The sequence below is a fragment of the Biomphalaria glabrata genome, chromosome 4 (genome assembly GCF_947242115.1).
Source record: "Biomphalaria glabrata chromosome 4, xgBioGlab47.1, whole genome shotgun sequence".
Lineage (NCBI taxonomy): Eukaryota > Metazoa > Mollusca > Gastropoda > Planorbidae > Biomphalaria > Biomphalaria glabrata.
In genome coordinates this window covers 20,841,202-20,855,857 of record NC_074714.1, presented here as the reverse complement: position 1 = coordinate 20,855,857, position 14,656 = coordinate 20,841,202, and the positions used below count along the sequence as shown (strand labels likewise).

The following is a 14,656-nucleotide window of genomic DNA, read 5'->3' as shown; positions in this document are numbered from 1 at the left end:
AAGTGAAATTCAAACACAATTGGAAGGCATCTCATGTTTCCTACTACTTTAAATAAAGCAGATTCTACTGTAACTGAAATACTAACAAGGCACAATATTCTAAGAAATAAAAACATAGTTTGTTTTGCAGTTCAGTGATGAAAACAGACTCTGACTAAATTTCAGGAAAATTTCAATGGCAACATAAATAAGGAGTTTTTTTTTACTATATCAAAAACATAGAATACATAATATATTGAATGCTCTGTTGCACAAATACACAAAAAATTTCGAAGAGGACACTATTGTTACTCAGTAGGAGTTATGTTTTTTTTTTTTTTTTTTTTTTTTTTATTGTTTTTTTTTCACAAAGCCTAGATGTTTGTTATTTGTTTCTTTTTTTAATGGAAATCAGGTTCATCAGGATTTGAATAAATTTTAAGATTCCTATCACTGGCAATTACACAAGCTACAAGATTGTACATTGTTGTAATTAATTTCTACATATTAACAAGAACAGGTTTTCAAAGCTAAATATATTTTGTTTTAACACTCTGTTTACGAGGAATATAGCATACATCCTTTACATTCATACATGTTCATTCGGATGTGTTTCTTTAAAAAAAAAATTCCAAATATTAAATTTCAAATCTGTACAAATAATCTCAAAAAATAAAGCAAAAACTGATGCATACACAGAGAAAAGCTAAAAAAAAATATTTGTGTAAATAATTGTTATAAAAAACAACTGACCCATCAAGTATACATAATAAATCACAATGACCTAAGATGAAAATGTTTGTAAAAATTTTATAATATTAGTTGTATCTCAATAAAAATTAGAATATCAACAAAATTTGTTTCATGATTACAGCAATATGTTGTTTTTTTTGCTGTAAACAAATAATGCCTTAAAGACAAACTCAAGAAATTGTGGAATGACATTTAGAATATTGTATTCATTTGTATTTTATAACATAATCTTGTTTATTGCACTCAATGTCAGGCACTATTTGTTCATAAAATTTTACCTCTACCAAATAAAAAGCAAGGCTATGAAATGCATGTTAGGTGAATAAGTAAACATTGACTAGTATAAATTGTACATTACAATGTTGTTTTATATTTACATAAAATCTTAATTACATCACAGTTTTAGTGTAAGCCTTACTCATGCTGTATCTACTATTTTAAATATCCTGTGATTTAGATGCTGATATAATAATCTGGTGTACAAATGGTCCTTATTTTTAGACTATTTATTGGACCATATGGGGATGCAATCATTAAAGGTGGATTTTATTACTTGAACATGCCCTGTGTTACAAGATTGTTACAGTGCTTGGACATCTCATCCACATTATTTATTTTAACCAAAAATGAAACATTCAAAGCATCTTAAGTGCAAAAGCTTTCATTTTTAAAGTGAGATATTTAATCTCAGTGTTGAGACAATAAAAATTGGTTCATGATTCTACTTTTGAGTTGCCAAATTTTAACTTCAATAATTGTGGATGAGAATTGAAAATGTGGCTACCACCTAGATGTCCTGCAACAGAAGGGAAGGTTACAAAAACACATTTTCAGCAATCATGATCACAAAGCTGTGTCCTATGAAATTTTTAAACTTTTTTCCACTGCTGTTTAGCTATGTGAATTATGTGGAATGTGATTACAAGAATCCCACTGTGCTAGATTTTTTGCTATCAACAGAAATTCAAAACTGTGACTGACTAGAAAATGATATGAACCAAAAAAATAGCTAAATCTATCAAAAAATGACTAATTAACTAAAGTAGCTTAATTATAAAAGAATAAAAGAAAATTAGGTAAATTTCTTTAAATTCTAATTAAAATGTTTTAAGAAATATGTATAAAATATAACATTTTACTTTAATAAAAAAAAAATCATTTAAATACTGCCAAACCTTGAAATAAAAAAACAAAATTAAATGGGCAATTCAAATTGTTTAACTATTTACAGGTCAGCTATATCACTTATGATGGTATTTCAGTGTATGTTTCACTTCTTCTAAACAACAATCTTGAATATATCAAGGTTTGAATTTCTTTTTTACAACAAAGAAATGTTTGAATTTGCTTTTTAAAAGTGATAATGGAGGACAATGTGTGTCAACTAGGAAATTAGGAACTAGACAATTGAAGTAGAATCTTAAAACATTTTTGAAGTAGAGTCAACATGCAAAACAATCTGCCATACAACTCTGAATGTTTACTGGTTAAATAAAAAAACTAAATACATAAATAAGTAGATTGAATAACATATACCTGAATGATTAATTCAAGTACTTTATTCCTAAGTATTGAAGTACTTTGTTCCTAAGTATTTAAGCACTTTATTCCTAAGTATTCAAGCACTTTATTCCAAAGTATTCAAGTACTTTATTCCTAAGTATTCAAGTACTTTATTCCTAAGTATTCAGATACTTTATTCCTAAGTATTCAAGTAGGCTACATTATTTCTAAGTGCAGCAGTTTCCATGACAATAAGAAAATCTGTAGGAAAGCAATGAAATAAAGGGGAAAAAAAAACAGGTTAAAAAAAACTACTTTCAGATAAAAAAGCAGAAAAATGTTGGTCACATTGATGGAAGCTAAACTAACAATTGCACTACATTTTTTTCCACCTAGGTTAAAAAGAAAAACATCTGATACATTAAAACAAGCATATACTCAATAATTTATTATATAAATGTATAAAATTACCACAATAAAAATACCCTTTCATTTCAAATATGAAGGCCTACATAAAAATAATTAGTTTTACATTTACAACGTATAAGCAGAAAGAGAACTTGTAAAGTCTTTACTAGAATATATATAACATGGTTAATACAAAACAAGTATAACATTTGTTTATAAATTACTTTTTTCAAAAATAAATTAAACTGTTAAAATAATACTTTTTTTTATTCTTAAACTAAAACAAATTGCAACAATATTTTAAAAAAAAAAGCAAAGACATCAAAAATAGAATTAAAATAAATACTAAGTTGAGCACCGGCAAAGTTATGGCTATTTTTCTCAACAAGTTTCTTGTTCAAAACAACAGAAAATGATGACACTTTTGACTTCTGCTAGCTTCTTGAAGTCCTCAATAATCCAGATGTCTCATTTACGTCATTGGTAGCTGTTCTAGTTGTAAAAACTGAACAAAATAATAATAATTTTAATAAAGACAGTATTTAAAAGAACTCGCATGACTGCTGTGAAAATGATCTGTATTATTAAGATCTAAAACCAGCCTTCAAAGGAAGCTTGGAAATGTAAGAGATCAATGTTCTTTTAACCAGAACAAATAGCTCATAGACTTATTTGATTGTTGATTGATTCTAGAACAAATAGCTCATAGACTTATTTGATTGTTGATTGATTCATAGAACAAATAGCTCATAGAATTATTTGATTGTTGATTGATTCATAGAACAAATAGCTCATAGACTTATTTGATTGTTGATTGATTCATAAAACAAATAGCTCATAGAATTATTTGATTGTTGATTGATTCATAGAACAAATAGCTCATAGACTTATTTGATTGTTGATTGATTCCTAGAACAAATAGCTCATAGAATTATTTGATTGTTGATTGATTCATAGAACAAATAGCTCATAGACTTATTTGATTGTTGATTGGTTCATAGAACAAATAGATCATAGACTTATTTGATTGTTGATTGATTCATAGAACAAATAGATCATAGACTTATTTGATTGTTGATTGATTCATAGAACAAATAGCTCATAGACTTATTTGATTGTTGATTGATTCATAGAACAAATAGCTCATAGACTTATTTGATTGTTGATTGATTCATAGAACAAATAGCTCATAGACTTATTTGATTGTTGATTGATTCATAGAACAAATAGCTCATAGACTTATTTGATTGTTGATTGATTCATAGAACAAATAGCTCATAGACTTATTTGATTGTTGATTGATTCATAGAACAAATAGCTCATAGACTTATTTGATTGTTGATTGATTCATAGAACAAATAGCTCATAGACTTATTTGATTGTTGATTGATTCATAGAACAAATAGCTCATAGACTTATTTGATTGTTGATTGATTCCTAGAACAAATAGCTCATAGACTTATTTGATTGTTGATTGATTCATAGAACAAATAGCTCATAGACTTATTTGATTGTTGATTGATTCCTAGAACAAATAGCTCATAGAATTATTTGATTGTTGATTGATTCATAGAACAAATAGCTCATAGACTTATTTGATTGTTGATTGGTTCATAGAACAAATAGATCATAGACTTATTTGATTGTTGATTGATTCATAGAACAAATAGATCATAGACTTATTTGATTGTTGATTGATTCATAGAACAAATAGCTCATAGACTTATTTGATTGTTGATTGATTCATAGAACAAATAGCTCATAGACTTATTTGATTGTTGATTGATTCATAGAACAAATAGCTCATAGACTTATTTGATTGTTGATTGATTCATAGAACAAATAGCTCATAGACTTATTTGATTGTTGATTGATTCATAGAACAAATAGCTCATAGACTTATTTGATTGTTGATTGATTCATAGAACAAATAGCTCATAGACTTATTTGATTGTTGATTGATTCATAGAACAAATAGCTCATAGACTTATTTGATTGTTGATTGATTCATAGAACAAATAGCTCATAGACTTATTTGATTGTTGATTGATTCCTAGAACAAATAGCTCATAGACTTATTTGATTGTTGATTGATTCATAGAACAAATAGCTTATACAATCATTTGATTGTTTATTGGTTCCTAGAAAACAGATTTTTTTTATTTTGCCCAGAACACTTTTTATCTGTCCTCTCTCTCTCCTTTTTTACCCCTTGATTTTTTTACACCTTTGACTTGAACTGGAACAACTTGTTCTTAACACCTCACACACACATACACACTTTTGGCTATTATCACTTCCCCTCTCCCTCCATCCTTTTCCCTAAATAAAATACAAAGGTTTAACAGAAAGCGACCAGATCTTTCTTTAGTCTCTGCTAACTTGGAATCTGTCATAACTTATCAAGTACTAGGCGATATTGGCAGTGACCACCTTCCAATATTACTGAATGCCACTCTTTCTAAAATCAACACCAAGGCCACTAAAGAACCACGAAAGTGGTGCTATAGTAAGGCTAATTGGAAAAGATATGAGACAGCTGTCGACAATGCCCTTGAAAAAATCCATTTAGAGTCTAGCTCTGTCGACCTTGTCAAATAACAACAACTATCCTGGGAATGGCTAAAAAGTTTATTCCTCGAACTTACCCTTGTAAAAAATTTAAAAACTTTTGGACGGCTGAAATCAACAAACTTGTTATGGCTTGGAAAGGGCATACCAAAAGAACCCAAACAATCCAACACTCAGGCAGAAATATAACAGACTCAGCCTACTAGTCAAAACGTCTGTTAACAGGGAAAAATGAGAACGTTGGACCAACACCTGTGCAATGTTAGACCTAAGGGATAGCTCTAAGATCTGGAGTCTTCTAAGAAATCTCGAAAATGCTGGGCGTACGAAAACAACAACCCCATTATCTTCACCCAGTGGGGTAACCTTTTCATCAAAGAAGAAAATTGCCACCTCGTTGAACAAATATTTTGCTAAGATCAACAAGGCTGCCAAGAAGTCCCCAATGTCCAAAGCCATTGATAAAGCTCGCAAAGCTGATGAAAAAAAAAGACAGAAAGGAACCACAGACCTAAAGTGGTTGACATGGAAAAAGTGATGAGAGAGCTTGATGCTGGCTCAGCCGGCGAGACACACCCCAAAGGTTAAAAGTTAAAAAGTTGGAATTGAGTTTTGTAGACGATAGATCTACTTATTAAATAAGAAATTTAATAGTAGATCTAGTGTTCGTAGTAAATTTCTAGCTCACAAATCTGATTCATTTATATTTATGAACTTCAGTTGTTTAAAATGTCTCAGTAATATCATTAATTGAATTCTTTGGCCTGGAAATCCAATGTATTGTTGGTACTGCACCTGGTATTAACTTCAATTTTTTTCAAATCCCATTTCCACAGCAATGAAGTTGCTGAAACAGCTTCTCTCAAAATGGTTTGAGCATAAACAGGAATTAGCTAATGCCTTTGTAAAATATTTGCTCTTCAGGCGAATAAATTTTTCCCATTTTCCCTTTAAAACTTCATCTCTTGGAAACAAATGAAAAGAGACACTAATTTCTGTATCAGCATACTTGCTTATCTTTGTGATTGGAACTACTGCAACAAGCTGAAGAACAATATTTAATTTTCTTCAAGTAGAAATAGAGGTTTAGATCTAGAATATTATTTATAAACAATGACCGATTATAAATCAATGTAGAGACTAGATCTAGCTGTGAAGCGTAACAATAAATGCGATCCGATAGGTCTAGATCTAGACTAGAGAGTTTATCGGTTATATAGGTCTAGATCTAAATTTAGCCAGCACCCTTGTGACGTCACGTTTTTAAAAACTAAAAACATCTTGCAGAACCCCGTTTTTTTGGGGGCGTGAAGAATTTTCTGTCTAATTTATTAAATATAAAATTTTCCGAACACTTAAATAAAAAATGATATAATGTTTACTATTACAACTTTTTACGCAGAATTTAAATATGTCAACAACTAAATTTTGAGAAACTATTGGAGTTTCTCTTTAAAAAAAACACCTACCTTTGCTTTTTAAACCTTTGTTAAAGTTTTTATAAACAAACCAGAGTTCTATCATCAACATGGCCCAGACCAGAAGACCAATTGAAACTGACATGAATAGAAAAGCTAAGAGTTTTTACAGAGTAAGATGAATTCATAGACAGTTCAACATAAAATGAAAAATGTTTAACATTGTCTTGAAAGTCTGTTTTAATCTAGAAGTATTATAAGTCTCTGAAACCAGTTTGTTTTTTCAACTGGTATCAACTCAGAAATTAGTACTATTGGTTTAAAATGATAAATTTGTATCTGGTAATCTCTTTTTGGGGGATTTCTTTTCAACTATAAAATAAAATAAATTTTAAAAAACTATGGAATTCACACAGTGAATTTAGACAGGACTGAAAAAGTGATAAATCACTTTTGTTTCACATTTCAAAATATTCCAAGTCAAGTTTCTAACTTTTACGCCAATGCCTCCTTTCTAACTATTTTTTTTTTGTTCTTATCTGTTATCCCTTAAAGAAGGCTCACATTTTATCTTTATCTCCAAAGGAAGATTTTTTAAATGGCTGATTTCCCAGAAGCCAGAATCCTATTTGCTTATAAATGATTTTTTTTTTCTTTTGTGCTATTCTGGACTTCCCTATAAATAAGATAAGCTGTGACTTAGGACCCCACTTTCTTGGCCCAATCCCCCACAATAAAAAAGGTTGCAGTGATATTTCACAATCATTTCAAAGAAAGAGCAGAAGAAAAATTATTTGATGTTAATTATAACATGGGAGTGGCCAGTGGGGGGGGGATTGTAATTCTAAGGAGCCCTTTATCTCTTGTGGTTTAGTGCATTATCAAGACTAAATCCAGTCCAGCTTTATGTTCTCATTATCATGGTGAAGGATTCAAAGAGTTAGTCCAATAAACAAGATGGACTCTAAAGTGGGTTGACCACCTTACACTTGTTCATCTATAAGTTGTTTTTTTGGAGCCAGTGTCTTGTTCAGGCCTCTGGATAAAGCATGATTTATGATTTATTTAATATTCCAGTATAAAGAAGGGCATATTTGGCTGCCAATCATAAGCTCTGAACTTGATTTCTGTAGCAGAATTTCTTTCCCAATTCAAGGATTTAGTAAAGCTGTGCCTAACTTTTTAAAAGAAAGTTTAGACTGTCTGTTTTTTGTACTGGCCACACAACTGTTTTTGTTAACAGACTGACACAGAAACATATGACCATTTACACTGCCATATTTAAAACTCACCAAGTTAACAGTTAAGTTGTAATTTGACTTACCTGCAGCTATGATAGAGTAGACAATTGTATCTGTAGTAGGTACATCCGGGTCTTGTTGTTTGACATATTCCTGGAAAGAGAGACAGACAAAATCAAAAAATCAAAGCCTTTAGTGATGTTTTAATTAATTTTTTTATGAAGTCAATAGCTTAGAAACAATTCAGTCAATATATTTCTTCTGTATAGTTTATTCAATAAGTATTCTCCCAAAATGAAGTGTTTTATATATTTTAATGATACATAGGATTTATAGTAGAGCAGTTATATTAACACACAAAAATGCATTTAGTTATTTATAATCTTACTCCTATAAAACAGTCTGAGAGACAAATTTGGAATTCTTACATCTAACCTTGAAAATACTTACCCGGACAATTTTATAAACATAGTAGCAAGGTTTAATGAATCCTAGGACAGCAAAAGTTATAGCTCCATATTTCAACTCTCTTCTTAACTGCAGAAAGATTTTTAAAAATATACAATTTATGAAACTTTGTGATTAAACAAATCATCTGTCGAAAAGAAATGCAAATATACAGATTTCATCTTGGAAAAAACTACAGATTAAGTATTGACTCATTTGCCATAAATGTTTTGAACATCAGTACTTCTTAGAAAGAACTAGTCCAATGAATGTCAGACCAATCATTTTCCAATTTGTTTTTGTCTAATTCTAGTTAAATAGTCTAAGTGGAGCATTATAATAAATGCTGTTTTACAAGACACATAACCAGGCCAATTTTTCTTTTTTTTCTTTCCTAAATTAATTTGTTCTAAAGCATTTAACTAATCTGAAAGAATACAAAATTGAGTTAGCTAAAACTAAATTATAATTGGCCACTTACTGTTAACCAGCCCAGTAAACACCACATCAAAGAGTATGGGAGTCCAATAGCCAAAGAGACTGTTTCAAGTGTGGATACCTGTGTACCATCTTCAAGTGCAAGGATAACAATACTACTCTATTAAAGAATTAGAAAGAAAATAAAGAGTGCATCCATATTTGTCCATAGTCACAGGAATGGTTTACTTACTAACATATCCAGTTAGTTATAATTAGTTAAGGGGGTGCAGTGGCTGAGTAGTATCACTCTTTGCTTCTGAACTGAGGTGTCTTAGGTTTAAATCTCAGTGAAGACTGGGATTTTGATTTTCTGAATTTTTAGAGCAACCTTGAGTCCAGCCAACTCTAATGAGTACCTGACACATAGTTAAGGAAAAGTAAAGGTGGCTGGTTGTGCTGGCCACATGACACCCTCATTAATAGGCCACAGAAACAGATGCCCCATAGATCACAAGGTCTGAAAGGGGTCCTTTACTTTAACATAATTAGAATTTGATTTGAACCTGTTCGGTCTAGAGGTTCTAAAAGTGCTCCAATTAATTAAATTAATTAATTTAATAAAGGCTAAATATATGTAAATAGTTTAATAAATAAAAAAAGGGTGGGCATTTCCTTTAAATATATTTCTGTTTTTGTAAGAATTATTTTTCTAGTTTTGAGTTTAGATATTTTACTTACAGTTGCTTGTAAATCAAACTTGAGAAGACAGGAAAATATTGCAGCTTGTTCATAGAGTCCTGGAGAAACATAGGTTATAAAAGAATATTTTTTTGCAGAAGCATGGTTAATTCTTAGTTTATTTTCAACATATGTACTAAAAACATCTTTAAGAGCAAATAATTATGCAATGAAGAGATTTGAACTGAGATTCAAACATTTAAATCCTACTGGAATCTAAAACTTTAGGATTTTCCAAAACTCAGAAGGTTATATTAGGTGATAGCAGTTAGTTAAAAAAAAAGGTAGTTGGGAAATTGATTGCTACAATATTGAGGTTTTCCTTGGTCACTACAACAGAAGAAAACTGATTTACTTCTAGACTTCATTAGAAAATCTGATCTAAAAAAAAATTATAAAAATTAACAAGTGGATGTAAAATAGAAAGAAAGTGAATCTTGATTAATTTTAAAATTAGTTAACAGAGCTCTGTATTTCAAATAGATGTTGAAAACACAGCGGCATTCAAAGAAAGCACAGCGGCTAGAAGGAAAGAGACATTCAAAGAAAACACAGCGGCTAGAAGGCAAGAGACATTCAAAGAAAACACAAATCTCTTAGTACATATGGTTACAAGCTCAACTGACCATCAGTGCTCCAGTTCTGTAGTACATCCTCAACCAAAGAGGATGGAAAAAGTAGACAAAGTAAGTACTTGTTTATTTGTTTGTTTTTTCTACCAGTCTCTGATTATGAATTAAATATATTTAGCTATTATAAAAAATTTCACTAAGTTTATATGTTGAAGTAGAAGAAGGTAGACAACTCACTCTGAAGTTCTTTAGATGCTCCAACAATTCTGAATTCCAAGTAGCCAAAGTTTTTGGACACTATGAAAGCTAGAAATATGTTTGGTGGTGCTAACAGACAGGCTAAGATCAATCTGACCTGAAGAATAACATAACATTTTATTTAACTGAAGATCAATGGAATCTTTGAAGAATTTGTCCTGACAAAGTTTCAAGGTATTTAACAAAAGAATCTTATGTATAAACAAGCAATAGATAAAAAATCCTTTTTTAAAAAAACAAAGCTGATCTAAAGGTGAAGAACACTGCCATTAAAACTATACCTACCAATAATGTACAAGTCATTTCCCTAACTAAATATCAAACAAAATAATTAATTACTGATAATTAATTGACTAATTTTTGTCTATTCATTCATGTTTTGTTAGGTACAATAAATAATTGTTTAAAGTATCAACTTGATCGGAGAAAGTGTGAGGGAGAAATAGTGTTAACAAGTATTTATGGGGACTAAACCCAATAAATTTAGCTATTTGTGAATACTTAACTATTAGTTTCCCTTGTTGCTATTAAACAAAATAATAAATTACCAGTAATTAATTGTCTAAGTGGTTACCTTTTGTTTTATTGATTCATGTCTTGTCTATGTCAATGAATAATTTTGTGAAGTTTCAACTTGATCCGATAATAGGTGTGGGAGAAATAACGTGTACACACTTTTTTTTTTACAGACAGACAGGAAGGCAGACAGACAGACAGGCAGACAGACAGAGTGAGTTGATATAAGCTTTGTAAAAAAATGTCCAGTACTAGTTTAACAGTTGTCTGTCGTGATGGGTTGAAGACAAAATATTCCAGGAGGCAGTACAAAGTCACTACCAAAATGGCTGCCATAAAGGCATAAAGCTCAAAGACCCTCTCTCGAAGTACTCCATGCAGAACATAGAAGTAACAGAAGACTGAAAATAAATAGCAAAAAAAATGTATTAGAATAAACTGAGTTTTGCTTTGTCAAAGATATGGTTAGGTCTTTTATTAACTTGAAAGTTGAAAATAATGACTTATTGTTTTAAGACTTCCAGAAAGGTTTAACAACATCATTAGTAATATTTGTTCATAGAACCATTTTGACTTTAACTCAAAATACTAATCACATAACCAGCTTGCCCTACGTTATGCAAGCAACCTAATTATAATCAAGTTTCATTCTCGATACTTATACACTCTTTGTCAATGGGTGAAGCGTGTGAATGGGTTATTGATAATATGTTTAAAAAAATTGAACAGTTGAGAATGTGAGTTAATAGATTGTTGTTGTTTTTTCCAACAAGTTGTCCTACAGTAACCGACAATAAATAATTAGGACTTGTCTTGGCACAGTCTGCAAAAGAGCTTACTGCTCAGCAACACCACAATAAGATATGATAAATCTTTGAAAATCTACTAACTGAAAACTAACCCTGGGTACCATACCCTCCAGGATTGTACTTTGTATGGTAATATAGATGAACAACAAATTAAATACATATGGCTAAGTTTGAGACCACAGGGCAGATTGATCATTACTTTGTCTGAATAAATTTAAATTTCATAATATTCCCAAATAGAATGAGTCAAGAGATAAAGAAGCAACAATAAAAATCAAGCCAGAGCAAGGTATTCCACTGTATAAAGTAAAGGATATATGTGCCCTTGCTTATAACTCTAGTTTATAAATTACAATGTGTTGATTTATATAGACATACAATTTAGGAAAAGATGTTTACTTAAGAAGCTGCATGAGAAGAGAAATTAACTTCTAGTGGCTCTATGAGTAAAAACATGTAAATAGTAAGTGTTGAAAAACAAGCTACTAAATTTCATTTTTAAAAAAGTCCCTAAAAAAATGTTACTACCTGCATTGATAAGGAGCAGCAGAGTGAAAGTGAAGTCTGGAGAATCTGAATCCTCACTTTGTACAACAACTATCATACGGTACAGTGTGAGTCCAATGGCAGTTGTTATATTTATTATAGAAACTATCACAAACAGCCACTCTTTTGGGAAAAGACCAGCAAATGTTTTGGTCTGAAAAAAAATAGAATATTAAATAATTTTTTTTTATTTTACATTGAAATCAGTTCAATGTGTTTTTGTTGTAAAATGCTGTTTAAACTCTAGAATGGCTTTGAACCTTTTATATATACTGAGACAAGGTGCAAATGTTGTATCTGCAACTTGGTGGTGAAGGAAGTACTTATATAACCATTAGTCTTATAGATTTTATATCTATGGGCTCCTCTGAGTCCACCCAGCTCTAATGGATAGCTGACATAAGTTGGGGAAAAGTAAAGGCGGTAGGTCGTTGTGGTGGCCACATGACACCCTCGTTAACCATAGGCCACAAAAACAGATGAACTTTACATCATCTGCCCTATAGACTTACCTAGATACCCCACAAACAGATTTAGATTAAATTAACCTGTACCAACTCTGGACAGTTTTGACTGATGGGGATGAAGGGATGAACTTCTGCTGTACCCTGGGCACAATGAAAATAAATAACAACAAAAAATGTGTTTTAATCCTTTTTAAAAAAACAAAGCTTCTCTAAGGGGAAGAATTCTGCAACTACAACTATGTCTCTCATTAATGTAGAAGTTATTTCTCTACATTGATAGCAAACAAAATAATTACCAAAAATTAGTTGACTAATTGGTTAATTTTTTTTAATGATTCATGTTTTGTTAAGATACAATAAATAACTGTTTATCTTGTCTTATCTTATATAATACAGACGTTACTTCAAAATAGAAGATGATTTTGTCTTACGCGCCATGCATGTTAACCAATGACTTAAATTCTGCAAATTCAGCAGTTTTCCTGGCTGTCTCTGGCAACCCATTCCATGCTCTAATAGCATTAGGGAAGAAGGAGCATTTTTACAAATTTATCCTAGCTTATGGAACAAGGAATGTGTCATTATCTTTGAGTCTTTCTGAGTATTTTATTAAATTTTGTTTTTGTATTTGAAGATTATGATTCAGTGTTTTATGTATTAATTGCTACTTTACTTTTATTTTTGAGTCTTCTCTCCTGAAGGCTTAGTGATTTTACTATTGGTATTACTCTAGTCAAATGTGAATATTGGTTAGTTATGAGTTATGTTTAAAGTTTCAACTTGATCAGAGAATGCGTATGGAAAAAATAATGTGTACAGTTATCTAAGGTGGCAAAGCCTTAAATATTTAGCAAAATCTGTAAATACTCAAGGATCAATTTTCCTTGTTAGAATCAAACAAAACATAATTAATACATAATTTGGTTTTTTGTTGTTGTTTTTTTAATTCAAATTCAGACATTCCATATATGATTATATCATGATATATATGAGTATGAGTGATATTCATTCAGATTCATAAAATTTCATTCAAACATTCTAACAATAATATGTTACTAACATTGTTAATTGTGTTTATTTTATCTAGATCTAGGTGTTTTTTTTTACTTTACTTTAGTTTTTAGTAGATCTAACTTCTAAGTACTGTTTTAGTATTTAATTTACATTTTAAACATTTACATTATTTATGATTATTTAGACAATTTAGTATTTTAAGTAATCTAATCAATTCTAATCTATATCTATATATATTTTTATTCACACTCAGACTCTCACTCAGTCTGAGTCTCTATCTAAAAGTAGACTAGATCTATTAAAGACTATAATAATAATAGATCTCTATTTGTCTCTAGATTACTTTAGATCTAGATCTAGCTAGATCTAGTTAATCATTCTAGTTTGTCTCTAGCTAGTCTAACTGATACTCTATAGTGACACTATGTCAATGTCACTATAGTGTCTATAGTCTATATATATATTATAATATATAGTAATATACTTATATAGATTTACTATGATTTAGATCGTCTACCTTTCCTAAAGCAGTTGTTTTCGTAAACTTCGGGACATCCTTGATTCCATACTTTGAATAATCATTTGAAGCTGACAATTCTTTTTCATTCACTTCATTTTCCTTTTTATCCATTGTTCACCCACTTTTATTCACTCAGCATTACAAAAGGGGCTTTCTGAAAATGTCGACATTTTGTTTATGTCACATGACAATCACAAAGATTTGCCAATTGCGCAGATTTCTGTATGCGCACTGCTTAGAGTGGCTTAGACTAAAGGCCGGATGTAATATATAAGGAGGGCGCAGGCTGAGCTCCACAACTGATGAACATTGCACCTACAGTAGAGATAAAAAAAATTGTATTTTGTAAAATCCTTTTAAAAAAATACAAAGCTTGTCTAAGGAAAAGAGAAATGATAGCGAAGAAGAATAGAAAGAGTTCGACTCTCACATGAACTATCGAATCTCTCAATAATAATCTCAATAGGGCCTAATTT

The 14,656-nt window shown here is 30.4% G+C and overlaps 1 protein-coding gene across 1 annotated transcript; it reads right to left on the bottom strand.

Moving 5' to 3' along the window:
* Positions 1-301: 301 nt before the first annotated feature.
* LOC106061286 (uncharacterized) lies at positions 302-14,382 on the bottom strand. The gene is made up of 10 exons (XM_013219357.2): positions 14,178-14,382; positions 12,162-12,333; positions 11,077-11,225; positions 10,288-10,405; positions 9,479-9,537; positions 8,802-8,918; positions 8,324-8,410; positions 7,957-8,026; positions 6,684-6,770; positions 302-3,148 (listed from the first exon to the last, which is right to left on the bottom strand). Exons 1-10 carry the CDS (start codon positions 14,289-14,291, stop codon positions 3,078-3,080), a joined length of 1,044 nt encoding a protein of 347 aa, XP_013074811.2. The 5' UTR covers positions 14,292-14,382; the 3' UTR covers positions 302-3,077.
* Positions 14,383-14,656: the final 274 nt, after the last annotated feature.